General features: G+C 33.1%; 1 protein-coding gene across 12 annotated transcripts; it reads left to right on the top strand.

Annotated features, from left to right (window-relative positions):
- The first annotated feature begins 2,081 nt into the window (after positions 1-2,081).
- LOC120084489 lies at positions 2,082-12,922 on the top strand. 12 transcript variants are annotated; one of them, XR_005483747.1, is made up of 7 exons: positions 2,082-2,378; positions 3,213-6,963; positions 7,091-7,187; positions 9,054-9,116; positions 9,206-9,335; positions 10,757-10,882; positions 12,400-12,922. XR_005483747.1 is itself a non-coding variant. In XM_039040285.1 (6 exons), the coding sequence occupies exons 2-6, from the start codon at positions 7,150-7,152 to the stop codon at positions 12,402-12,404; spliced, it is 357 nt and encodes a 118-aa protein (XP_038896213.1). In that variant the 5' UTR covers positions 2,084-2,378; positions 3,213-7,149; the 3' UTR covers positions 12,405-12,922. The 12 variants fall into 12 exon arrangements, 1 of the variants encoding a protein (XP_038896213.1); XR_005483742.1 differs by having other exon boundaries at positions 2,083-2,378; positions 3,213-3,432; positions 3,629-7,187; XR_005483741.1 differs by having other exon boundaries at positions 2,083-2,378; positions 3,213-3,432; positions 3,572-7,187.
- The last annotated feature ends 1,272 nt before the right edge of the window (positions 12,923-14,194 follow it).

Genomic DNA, 14,194 nt, shown 5'->3' with positions numbered 1-14,194 from the left:
AAATACATCTAGTTTAAGTTTACTGTATTTTTACTGCTTTATTTTACTTTCATGTTATTCTATTACTTTTGTATATCACACAACTTAAATAATTGAAAAAACCGGTTGCATAACATCATGGAAACACCGCATTAAACCGATACCGTATTTCCCCGTATTCGACCTCAGATCATACTGAGAAACTTGCGATGGAATTACAATTGGTTTCATCGTATGGAAACTTGTAACAGAGCAGGGCGTATTACCTAATCATCATAAATATCACATAATAAGTAGTAGTATCGCATTTTCTGCATCGCATATCATCTCTACCAGTCAGCAAATTTATATATGCGTTAATTTTGCATATCATTCATTCACATTCATATTTGTTCACATGCTGATAGATTCAAAAGTATGTGTTACATAATGCAACTAAAATATCAAATATTTCATAGACTGTAGTGAATAAAATATCATATATTATGAATCACATAATGTTTGTTCATACAAGTGTTTACAAACTATAGGACCCTACAAGATTTAGGGCATCAATCCCAACAATCTCCCACTTGTCCTAAAGCTAGTGGGTATACAAGATAATCAAATTACAAGTACACAAAACAATAAACTAAAGCACAAATGCTCAGTACAAGAGTGACATCTCCTCTATTGTCCTTCACCTCCCTCAATAAGATATGATGGACAAAGGGGTTGTTGAAGACTATGTCCATTCCACAAATAATTCAAATATAGTTTTCTTAAACAAGTCAAGTTGTCTCTCTATAAACTTCTCTTTAATTATCTTATTTGTAGTCCCGATGTGAGATCCTAGGCTCGTAGATTGGCTGGGAAAGCAATCTTTAGCAACAATCTTTAGAACTTTAGCCATCTATTAATGAGTAAAAAAAAATAGAATTAGAAAAAAAAAAAAACAAACATTCTGATTAAAATTTGGCAATTATGTAAAAATCTTGTTACTCGCTCTTGTTTCTCGTTTCACTATCTAGCTACTTGATTCTAATTATTAGATCTCGATACTCTCTAAACCCTATCAAGTCTTCATCTCGACGGTCGATTATCTTTGCTCGCTTGAACCCTATTTTGTTATTTAGGTTGGAAATGAAAATCTAAACCCTAAAACTATAAACCAACGAGATAGCACATGCACCTAAAATGAAAAACAAAAAATAAAAATAAAAATGAAATAGAATAAGTGTTACCTTTCAAGAGAGAATTGGTGGTGGAGTTAACCAGTACTAGTTAAAAACTGAGAATGATAAATATGTTAAAACGACAAAGTGTTGGGAGTGAGAATCAAGAGCAAGGAGAGAGGAACGAGAGCGAAATTATGTCAGTGAGTATCACTAGTATTATGAAGTCGTCAAGCATGGTTCTCGAGGTCGAAGCTATAATTTTATAAAGTGATGATTCAAACAAAAGCCAACATTCTTATGTTCTTAAATGGTTAGTCAGTTTTTATTTGGGTCCTAAAAAATGGATGATCTATACCAAAATTCCAAGGGTACATCAGATCGATGATTAAAAAATAAGACAAAAAATGTGAGATGACTTGGTTTAAAAAAAACATATATTGAATGAACCTTTGTTAACGTCAAATTTGAGGAAAATTACCAAAATATACTTGCGCACACACGAAAAAGTAGTTTTGCTCTCGCTATCACCCATGCCGTCTCTCTTCTTTTCTCACTCACAAATTACTATATCACTCGCTCGTCTCGCTCTTTCTTCTTTTTTTCCACTCACAAATCACTATGTCTCTCGCTCTAACTCGTCTCACTCTCTCTTTGTTTCCTCTCATAAAATCACTTCTCTATCTCGTCTCTTGCCGGAGTTGGTCACATTGGAGATGCTCACGTGGACTCATCATTGCGAAGAAGAAGAAGAAGACGTATAGAGGAGAAGAAGACAACATGCATAAATATTTCTCGCACCGGTGAAGAAAAGGAAAAAGAAAGAAAAAAGATAATACTGTAACTTCATATAATCATAACATCAACAAAGAGATATCTGACATTTAAAAAAAAAAAAAAAAAAAGGGATCATTTACCATTTTAGACCATAAAATGGGTCTTTTGAGACAATTATCTCAAATTCAGGGAGTCCGATCGAAACAAAGAAAGAAAAGGAGAGCAACAATTCTCTTTAATTAATCTCATCAATAATGGAAGTTCTTCGGGGATTCATTGTCAACGGCTACCGGCGACGATGGCAACGCCGAAACAAAACGCCATGCCCATAGAGGTTCAATGTTGCTTATTTCTCACCAATTTGAACCTGAACGTCCTGATCTTCGATCCAAGAAGCATCATTTGCGGGACGCGAAGTGCAAGGTCTAGTTTCTGGTTGATTCCCTTTGAAAAATGGCAGCAGTATCAGTTAAGCAACCAACTGCGGGCAATAATTGTTAGCCATTACCTTACCTGGTTCTCGTTGTTAAATTCATTTTGAATTTTACATTTCAAAGTAATTCTTGGCTAGTTTATGCATTGCTTTTCCTGTATTTTTCTCAAGCTCAAGTGCATAGCGTTTTCACAAGTCTTGTTCTTCAGAATTGATTGCTCGCTTTCTCACTTTGTTAATTAATCTGTTTATTTTACTTTCTTCCGCATAATGTCAATTAGTTTTAGGGATTTCGAAGCTTTTGACGTCACATTTCTGCAAATTCAATCTATGCACTTCCTTCAGTTTAACGTTTGGTTTTTTCTGTGTTAGAATTACTTGTAATTCCATAAATTCTTTTTACTTGCATCGTCTGTCCCGATTGCTATGCCAAGTGCAACCAATGTTAAGGAAAGAATCTAGACGTCATATTTTTATCTCCAGGAAAAGACTGTCATAGATGAACAATTGAAATTCAAGGCGCATTACTCGATCCCTGCAGCATCTCCATTCCACTTGCAGGGATCATGCTAGGCCAAATAAAAAAGGCAGTCCATTAAAGCCTATTTGTATGACTTGATTCTCCAAAGAAGCTAACATTACAGGCTTAAACTTCTCTTATATGACTTGGTTTTTTCAGTTTTAGAAGCATTTCTAGTTATATTTTTTTTATCTCTATGCTGTCCTTTCATTGAGAAATGCAACAATTGATGCGTAATCCTGTTTTTTGTACACTGCTCATTGATATTTTCAATTTTGAGTTATCTACACTGTATATTGTGTCATTGGTTCTGTCTGTATTGATCAGACCTTTTGGTATGTCATGTCAGGAATCAAAAGATAGTTATATGATTTTTTCTTGTTCCGACTCCGAGCACTACAGAAGATGATGTGAAGCAATGATGTTGCAGCTATTTGCTCTTTCCTGTGAATGGTATCCTTTATTGAAGTAAATCCATGTCACAAGGGGTGAGATTTGGGCACTTATCGAGGACCAAATGGTGGAATTATGTTATGTTCCAACACTTCAACCGTTTGTTTTTCTCAGAGGTCAAAAGGCTGCTTAGCTTATTGCACTGTTTATACTACTAGGTGACTCATGAAAGTTCTCTCAAAATTTTGAATGTTTATGTATCCGTCCGCCAACTCCATTTCTTTTTCTTTTTTTTTACTGTTAATATTGCATCAGGTCAGAGGTCGTTTCCAGTTTCAACAAGTGTAGTTTCTTTTTTTTCCATGACTGTAGGCCCGTTAATCATCAGTGATCAGATGGTGATGTTATTGGGGGAGTACAGGAAAAAGAGCACAAGCATTTTGATTTGACCCTCTTTGTAGATTTCCTCCTGCTATTTCCTTAAAGAATTATTTCTTTTCTCTAACCGAACCTTAGTACCTTAACCTGCAGAACCACAACACCTGTAGTTTCTCTTTGAAAGGAATGCCACAAGGAGTTGTTCAACATAGGCAGCCAGGAAATCTATCATATACCAGCTTAGACAAAGCTCATTAAGAAAGGTCATTCTAGCTTCTACAAATGATTTGACCGGTGACAAAAATAGTTCACTTCTACAGCTCTCCTTGCAAAGACAGCACCTTGGAGACAAGCAAGACCACACAAAAACCACCCCACCCCACGTTTTATTTTTGTGCATTTTTACCATCAAACTACATTGGAGATGCAAAATTGAGAAGTTATTGGTAGTGTAATGTCCTGAACCTCTCAAGCCCAACCTATATAGCACTGACACTCCTAAAATGGCCAAGTATCTCTATCGGATACCGACACGTGTCCAACATGCCAGCTAGCATCCCCATTATTTTATTATTTTTCAACACGTGATAAGCTAAAATTTAGGGTATTCACCACAACTTCTCACAATTGCACAACACACCAACTCTCAAATTTAGGGTATTGATCAGCAGCTGGCCGATTCTTTCTTGTAGCCTGAAAAATATGCAGAAGGCTTGTTAGATTCTAATTTGTAGTTTTGTTGTGTTAAACTAATTACTAACTTATTAGGATCGGAATATTGTTATGACGTTGGTCATCTTATCTATTGTATGGTTATTATTTGGAATCTTAAAGGTAAATATTTTGCATTATGTCAAAATAGTCACACAGATATTTACTTTTGTGAAAAAAATAAATTAACTTGTCCCCAAAGTGTCATGTCCTACTTTTTTTTAAAAAAAAAAATAGATATGTCATCGTGTCCCTGTTGTGTCGTATCCATATCTCGTGTCAGTTTCTGTGCTTCTTAGAACCAACAAACTGAAGCTTGTATAGACCCAAAGTTGTAGCAAATACTCGATGTGAAGTTGACATTGATCTAAATTTTTTTGCTGCTTTCTTTAAGTGTATGTTTCTCCTTATAGGATAGATTTTTAATCTTTATTGATGTTCGTGAAGCCAGGTTGATCACCTCTCCCCCCAAAACAATTCTAGTTTAGAAGAACCGAAGTCTAATTTGTTGGATTAGTATATGTATTCAAGCTAAGACGTAATGCAAGCATAATTAGCCTTATTTGTCCTATTTGAATGCAAGGATAGTCATGAAAAGCTGGTAAACCTGCCGAAGTAAGAAGTTTCTTGCTTTGTGTTATATGTGGATTACTGTATTAAACTCTGTAAATGGATTCTGATCAAAGTATGAAACTTCTAACCCAAAACTTCTCATTTTCTTTGTTTAGCAAGTTAGTAACTAGACTTGGAATCATTTAGGGAAGAACTGCATGTCTGCATTTCTTTTCCTCGATTTTCTGAGTAAATTATCCATGTCAACCATTTTGTCACCGTGCTAGTAGGTTTACTTTTGTGGTACACATGGTCTCTCAGAAGTTTCAGTGTTGATATAGCATCCAGAAACCTTATAGGAAGGGGTATTAATATCTATATCAAAGTTTCAGTGTTAATATCTGCCTACCTTTTTCTGGTCAAAAAGTTAAAAGTTGTTCAATAATAAATATGAAGAAGTCAAACAGTTTCTTCCTTATTTATTGCTACCATGTAAATTTAATTATAATTCTAAAATAACGTACACATGTTTATAATTGCGTTTAATCCAAGTTCTAAATTCTATTAGAACAAGCCCATTGTGATCACACTACATCTATTAAGTGCTGCAATGAGACTCAGGTAATTTCCTTGAGCTTTCTTAGTGGAATAAATTGGTAACTAAGGCGACTGCAAATTTCAGTTGATCGTGTCAACTGCCAAATGAACTTCTGTAATGAATTTATGTTTGCTATGGGGTTGAGAAAACTGTGGACGTGTTTGTGTATTTGAAATTTCAGGCTGGTCCCTTCAATTCCTTAGAGGCATGCACAAGCACTTAACAACATATCAAACTATTGACCATATTTGTGTTGCTGTTTATATATTTTTGGTATTTAAAACTTAAGGGTATAGTTGTACAACCTATAGGACAGATCTTGTTCAAGTAAGCCATTATTGTATTTTTGGTATTGTAATTGGAAGGAGATGAAAAGATTTCTAAGACAAGTTTGGTCACATTGAGATGACTAGAAAAGAGTTAAGTTTTTTTTTTTTTTTTTTTTTTTGGAGTAGAAATGATAAAGCTGTAGAAATTGCTTTCCTGAATTGCGAGTTTGTATTGTTTAACGTTTTTCCTTGCAACTGTTTTCCTTTTTCTTCGAGTATATCTTATTCCCTTATTATCCTCTTGCATCTCGATTCTTACTTATTGGTCAATATATTAGTGTTCTATTTCTGAACTTTAAATTTGACTATTGACCAAAATTATTTAATCAAACTTTTTAAAGAGTTGAAATTGTGTAATTTCTTCTGATCTTATCAATGTTATCCTATCTCTTTACCCAGTAATCTAGTAGCTAGTCCCTTCGGTGTCCTTATCATCTGCCCAAGAGTGTGCTGTCTATTTCATTTTCTTTTCATGTTTTTCATTTGATCTGATGTAAATCCTAAGCTGTGTTCTTGTTTGACTTCTTGAAAGCTATTGCACCATTGTAAATTCCAAAGCAGTATCTCATCATGTCAAGGTTGAAGTTTATATATTTTTTTTTGTCATATCACTTGTAATCCTCAGTAAAGATGGAGATATTTCTCTTGCCTGTTAACAGTTTGACTTGAAATTCTCGTTCAACAAGTTTATCATAGCACGTATGTGCAAAGGAAATGGCTTGGAAAATTGCACTTATTGCTGCTATGTCTTATCAGTTCCTGTGCTGTATGTAGTACATTTGTCCCTTTACATAAACATATTCCTTGGTAGTGATCAGATAACAGAATTATTTTTTTTGATCTTTTATGTGCATAGAAGAGAATAGCATTTTCTACATATATATATATTCTCATACACCACCTTGTTTGAATTTTTTTATGCATTTGCACAGAATTATCATTTACTTCAGTCAGGTAGAAGCTCGATGCAACCTTTCCTACAATTCTGTCAAGCTAGATTGTACAAAAGGCATGAAAGGAATGTGAACTTACTCACCTTGAAGTTCGATATCAGCATGGATGCAAAAAGCTTACACGTAGTTCTTCAGATGGATCGACTTGACTGCAAGCCTACAATGTTAACTTCTCTGGAGAATCAAGTCATATAAACAGGCTTTGATAGACCGTCTTTTTTATTTGGTCTAACATGATCCATCCGTTGCAGCGGAATGGAGATGATGAGGGATCGAGTAATATAACTTGAATTTTATTGTTCATCTGTGACAGTCTTTTCCTGGAGAAAAGAAATGTGAAGTTTAAATTCTAAAACATTGGTTGCGAATGGCATGACAATCGGGACAGACATGCAAGTAAAAGAAATTGCGTAAGTTATCAGCTTTTGCTTTTCTTTAATTTCCTTGTTTTCTTCTTTTTTCACCTTCAGATTTTCCTCTATACGTAGACGTGAATTACTATTAGTGCAAAAGCTTCCCATGGAAAGATTCTGGAAGTTTCTTCATATGAATTCTTTTTTCCACGCTTACTGGGTTTTTATCCATATTGGGCTCCATAAGGCCCATCCCTGATTAACATCAGGAACTGTACTCCTGGTCTTGCGCGTCTATTTAATAATTATTTCAAAGAATAGAATAAAAATTTTGGATTCAAGGTTTTGAGATCGTTCGACATAATCATTTTCTAGGAAATTATTGTCTGAGGATTAAAGAATCTATATCTTTTCAATCTCTCATTTTTTCGTTCTCCCTCCGGTTTGGTTTTATAAGCGTCACCGTGTGAGATTGCATTTTTCTAATAGTTTATTTGATGCACTGTTTCCAAGTAAGAATCTAACGGTGACAATATGTGCTGCCTATAATTATAGTTTATGTCGCAGGATGTAAGTGTAGGAACTACAAAGACATGCAATGGTATTATCAAGCATTCTTATTAGTATATAGGGTCCCTCTCATTTATTGATTGTGAAATTGATTTTTACATCTCTTGAAAAAACTTGTCACCATCTTAATTAAATCTGCATAGTTAAATTCTTTTTAACTGTTGAGCAATTTTTGGATTTTTAGGAATATTTGTCCTTACCTTTGTGATCTGAACATCAATTTTTACTGCCTCAGATTACTTTAAATTTTAGTGAGTTTCACCTTGACCAAGCGCATGGGACAATTCATGTCAGAGAAAAATATAAGTTTTTTTTTTTTTAAGTACAATCAAGGGTAGGGGGATTTGAACTACAAACCTCGTGGTTTCCGACATACTCGTATGTTAATTGAGCTATGCTCGACTTGGCGTAGAAAATATAAGTTTCTTCTACGTTTGTTGTGTTAATTTAATTTAGATGATGTGGCATGTGAAAGGATTCAACATTGAGTGCTATTATCAGTTCTTTGACAAACTAGTAGTGGATAGTGTATTTAGAATTCCTGTCTAGGTACTTGTAATCCTTACCTTCCACCAGATGAACGCGGATGAACTACTCACTTCACAGAAGAAAGAGCTGTGTGGGGGCATTTTTAAATTGTGCTTAGGTGCATCCACTTCTTCATGAGATAAATTTAGGAGTGGGAGTGGGGGGAGGGGGGCCGAAAGTATTATGCTTATGAAGACATAATTATGCAGCCCTTTTTCATTCTTTCATGGGGGTTGACAGTAGAGAAATGACACACCACTTTCCTCTCTTTTTAGATGCATTTGAAATGGGGCCATCATTCTCTCTCATACCCCATGTCTCTTTGCACCACCTCACCAACCGAGCACAGTTTCAAATATTTATTGGTCAAACACGGTGCAATGGAAAAGGAAAAACATGCTTAGATATATTTATATATATATATGTTCTGTTACACTTCCAGACATACTGGTAATACTGTATAAGCACATAAATGGTCCTTGAACCCTCATAAAACTTTATTAATTTGCAATTGAAATTCCTAACCCTGTTAAGTGAACAGAGCAACACTGTTTCTCAACATATTTCCTTATGTACATTGTTTTTCAGCTGCTGCATGAATATGTCCCCCACCATTACCTCTTCTCTATATGTCATATAGATCCCTATCCACTGGTCACTCCATTTTCTCCAAAAAAGAAATGGGAAACGTTGAAAGAGAAATAGAGAGAGAGAGAGAGAAACCCACAAAAAAAGGAAGCTTTAATATGCCCTTCTTGTATATATGATTTTTATCATAACATAATCTAAAATAGATACTTTTCTTGCGTACTTGTGGTCAAACAGGTGTTCGTGCTGTAAGGACCCACTGGCTATCCTATCAAGCGACAAGAAGCGATGGGCTGAAAGGTTGAAACCTAAGAAGCCATATTGCTCTTTTGTATTGGATATAAACTTCAAGGTCTAATCACGTCGATGCTTTGAATTTGCTTTTGTAGGAACCAGAAACTAATATTATATGAATTCCAAGCACTTAGCTTAGCGATGGAAAATCGTTGCTTTGGAATCACAAAACCCTTTCTTGTCATCTTCATGATTTTTAAATCTCTTTTTGGTCCATCATGTCAGGTATTCTTTTTCTTTTTAAATTAATGTTTATCCTTTGCTACATGCTACACCATAATCAAAATGCATGTTATATGCCTCGGCACAAAGTATTATACATCACTAGCCATCCAATCCTGGCCTCCAAAAGTAGCCGACCAACAGAAACTTAAAAACTCATCTTATTGGTGATAACATGTGATTTGTGGCCTCAACCCCAGAAACCCATTGGCTGATTTTTCCTTTTTTTCTTTTGCTGTCTCTTCTAATTTTTTATTTAATTTTACAAAGCAGCGACAATGACTTGCTAATGGTTTTTTTTCTTACCTAATCAGGAAGTGTTCCTTAGTTGGTCTTCGGTTTGGCCTATAGACTCATAATTCTAGCTCTGACTTCCATTTTCTTGTCTATGAAACAGCGTCATAATATTGGCAAAATGTTCCATTGACACATCTAATCCGAACCTCATTAAAGAAGATGTAGTGCTTAAAAGGAATGATATCCTATAAAGTAAGAGATAAGATGTTTGATTAATGACTCCATTTGTTGGATGAACAAGTAGCTGAGTCCAGCTAGAACCCAGTTCTAACTATCTTAGATTCTAAATCCTATTATGCTTTTTATTTAAAGAAATTTGATTTGAAATTAGCTTTAATACTAATATTCTGTCATGGTTTTCAATTTTCTTATATTGTAGTCTGATGGGACAATAATTTGTCCAATAACTGTCCAATTAATGTTTTCTAATTTACCTGAAGCTTAATACAATAATTCCCCAGCTCAAATTCGTCTGAATGAAATGTATATGTAGTTAAATGCAGGGTGTTCTCACTGTTGCTCACGAAAGATGACATTAATTAATATGAAATGAAAACAAAGCTATAAGAATCTCTAACAAACTTGATATTCAATCTGGCTAAAATAGGTTCTTGTGGTGCATATTAATGCTTTATGATTTGAAAATTGTTCAGCATTAATGTTTAATTTTATGCCAAACTCTTCTTTCATAAAATGTGTGATTCCATTTTTGACAATGTCTAGAAGCTTTTCTTTTGTTAGTCCCCCAGCATAAACACGTGGATAACTCAAGTCACTGTAACCTTTATGTTAATCATAAATCTTTGGGGGCACTTTTGGCATTAGACTGCATTTGCACAAAATGTGGTATTACAAATCCGACATGAAAAGCACACAGTGAAGCATTCAAAGTCGTCTTTTTTTTTTTTTCCCCTTTTTCTTTTTCCCTTCCTTTTTGGAAGGGGAAAAGATAAAAGTGTAACACAGAACACCTTATCTTAACTATTAACATTTTTTTTTCATGGAGAAAGATGGCTCGTAATTTATATATAGTTTCTTTTCACCATTTCGTAAAGGGAAACTTACTTTCTGCAGCAGCTTTGAGATACTGTTAGCATTTACTTAAATAATGTAAAGTAATTGCGTAGGGAAGGCAGGCCATAATGCTGATGATGTTGATGATCCTTTTGTCGGGGGAAAACATGCATGGAACGAAGTACGTGTTGATATGAGCCAAATTAGCTTCATGGAAATGGAAAGAGATGAAGAGATTGGTAAGCATCGCTGAAATTAATCGAGTATGTGATCAGCCTATTATGATTTTTGTTTTTTCAGTGGAAGAATAATTATGCATGCGTACCAACTTTAAATTCCTGTTCTTTTGGTCGCAATTGAGATTGAACATTTCTGCACTCGCATACCAAGTTTGAATTGATTGCATATCATCGAAAGAATTTCCACATAGTTGAAGACCCGAAAAAAAAAAAAAAAAAATTCCTTTTATCCCTTTATATGTTATTTGGATTATATTGAGATTAAATTTATTTTACTTGAATTACGAATAGAACCACCACCATTGTTAAATAAATCATTCAGTTTTTTAGAAGGATATACCATCTTTTAATTTGTCTTGATCTAAGAAGTACGATTTGATTAGTGTATTTATGTTGGACATGTAGTCAATATAAGTCTAATATTTGTTAAATGTGTATCAAACATTTGTTAAGTATACTAAATATATACTCATATATTACAAAAATAATTATTCTCGAGGAATATACATCAAACTACTTTTTTAATCATAAAATTGTATAAACGAATTTGAATTTCCTTCTTGTATAAAAATTTTATATATTATAATTTTAATAAATTTTTCTTACTACGTTTGTATCCTAGATTCTAAAAAAAGACTGTCGTGTTAACATATTTGTATCGTATCGTATCCATGTTTCGTAAATGTATATGTACTTCTTACCTCTTCGTAGTTTTAAAATTTTCTATAAAGTTCCTGCATAATAACTAGGTATATATATATATATATATATATATATATATATATATATATATATTCCTTTTAGTTAAGTGATGTTTAAAATATTTTGTGATAATACTTCATTGGATGGATATTTTTAATTCATGTAGGGCTAGTTGAACTTTTAAATGGGCTAGATTGAAATAGATGTTTAACATTCCATTAAACACTAGCTAGGTTATAAAATAATATATATGTATATTTTTTAAATACCACATTCTGATTCACTTTTTTTAAGTTCAATCATTTTGTCAAACTATTAATTTTTAGATAATAATTATTGTCTTTATCTACATAACAATGGTAACTAAATCAAAATCATTACTGAGAATATAATTTAAAACTTATTAAAAGGTGGGAGAAGAAGCTAAAACTTAGAATGATAATAGGGGAAAAAGAGATATATTCAGCCTATTCGTTTTCCTTGTAAATAGAAATCTTAATAGGTGTCAGAGTACTCCTCACTTCTCAGTGATATTTATTTCTGTCTGAATATGTTTTGAAACATGTTATTTATATAATGATGGTCAGACATTGCTTTGTTCCCTACTAGAAATTGATTTTACCTCATCATATATCCAGAAGCCAGTAGAATTTTTACATGTAAACCTTGGCAAATGAAGTTGGCTAAAGTTCACCATATGTTTCATTTTTTTCACACTATATCTCTGCTTTGAACATGATTGTTTATGGTCATTAGTCTATTTTTCTTTGCTTTTTGTATGGATAATAATCATTATAAAAGTGTCATTGAAACAGGTTAAAAGCTGAGAGAGCCTCGAATCTGCCATGAATTGAAAGCTACGTTTCAATTTGTATGTGCCCAGAGAAATGGCTGTGTGAACCCATAATTTTGTGCCCTTTCCAAGTGGGGAACTATGAAATCCGACCTCCAAAGCCTTCCTTTTTCAAACTCGCCGTGGGAATAGTAACTATCAATCATATATTTTAAGACTAAGTCTTACTTTTTATATTTAAATTATAGAAATGAAGAGACCTCTCAATCGATATAAAGATATATGAATTATTTTTTTCATTGTCAATTAGTTTTGAAAGTCCATAAAGTTCAAATGGGTATTCAGCTAAAAGAAAATTGTGATCCGACCCAAGAATATCAATGGATAATATCTTCATCTTGAAGGGACATGCTGAAAGATCCCATATCGAAAAAATGAAGAGATCTCTCAATCTTTATAAGACACATGAGTTACTCTTCTCGTTGTCAACTAGTTTTGAGATAGAAACTTCATGTTTATCTAATGGTTCGATTTATCGTTTTGGCTATGTTATACACTCACTTTTCAATTAGATCTCTCTTTTCGTGTGTTGTGTTGCGTTAGATATCTCTCTCAATGTTTTGAAAATTGTAACACTTTTTTATAATTGAGTTGAATTGAACCTCAAGTTTAAGGTGGATATTAGTGAGTTTGAATTGAGTTTTAAACTCAAGTTTAATTGAAGGAGTTCTTTTAAGTTGGATATTAGTGAGTTCAACGTTTATGACATTAGAAACAAATATATATATATATATATATAGAAGTGCCAAGCTTTGGAGTAAGTGTAAATTCAAATGTGATTAGGCATTGCATTTGTTTATACACAAGCCATATTCAAATATACATATTATCTCAAGACAGTCAAAATTTGGAAATCTTTAGTTTATCAATATTCATGTTACAAATTAATTATTAATAGAGTCTCTTAGCCCTTCACATTGAGGGCAGGATCCTTCCTTAACGATTTGGTTTCGATTCTTCCTTTATTGGTCCCATACATCTTGAATTGGTAACATGAAAAATTAGGGGGACCACATTTATTTTATTTTTTCTTTTATATCTTCAGAAAAGAATATATATATATATGTCAATCTTCTAAGTTCTAACATATATAAATATTTTTTTTATTTGATTATAATCCACTGTGATTTAGTGATTTAATGCAGCTTCCAATCCACTTAGAAGTTGATGAGCTTAGTTTAGTTTTTTTTTCCCTTTTAATTGTGTATTTAGTCTTTGATTTTAAAAAAAAAATAGTAACTACGTCCTTAAACTTTAGATTATATATTTCCATTTAATCCTTTACCTTTTTAAATTATAGAATTACACTTAGGTGGGTGGAGATCGAAATAATTTCTTTTTATATTCATGAGTGTCCAATCTAATATGTTCACCTCGACTAATTTCATGGGACAACTCTCCTGACCTTATAACATTTGAGTGTCAAGAAAACTTATAGGATACTAAATTTTAGATAAGTGGTCACCGTGAATTCAAATCATTAAAATATTAAAGTTACTTGAGCTTAACTAAACTATTTTAGTTGTATTCTCAGGTCAGCTATTTAATATTTAGGATAAAAATCAATTTATAATTCTAAATTTAGAAGTTATATCGTCATTTGAACCTCAAATTAATAATTAAATTAATTAAAATGAGGTTCGTAGAATGTAAATTTAGACCTTTCGATTAGAATTATGTTTTAAAATTATTGATGCATAACTTTCACAATGTATGTAAGGCTACTTTAAAGGTAGGGACTAATGTAATAGTATTGG

Source organism: Benincasa hispida, chromosome 9 (assembly GCF_009727055.1).
Source record: "Benincasa hispida cultivar B227 chromosome 9, ASM972705v1, whole genome shotgun sequence".
Taxonomy (NCBI): Eukaryota; Viridiplantae; Streptophyta; class Magnoliopsida; order Cucurbitales; family Cucurbitaceae; genus Benincasa; species Benincasa hispida.
Note: the sequence above shows the minus strand (reverse complement) of the source record. Positions and strands in the feature narration are given on the sequence as shown.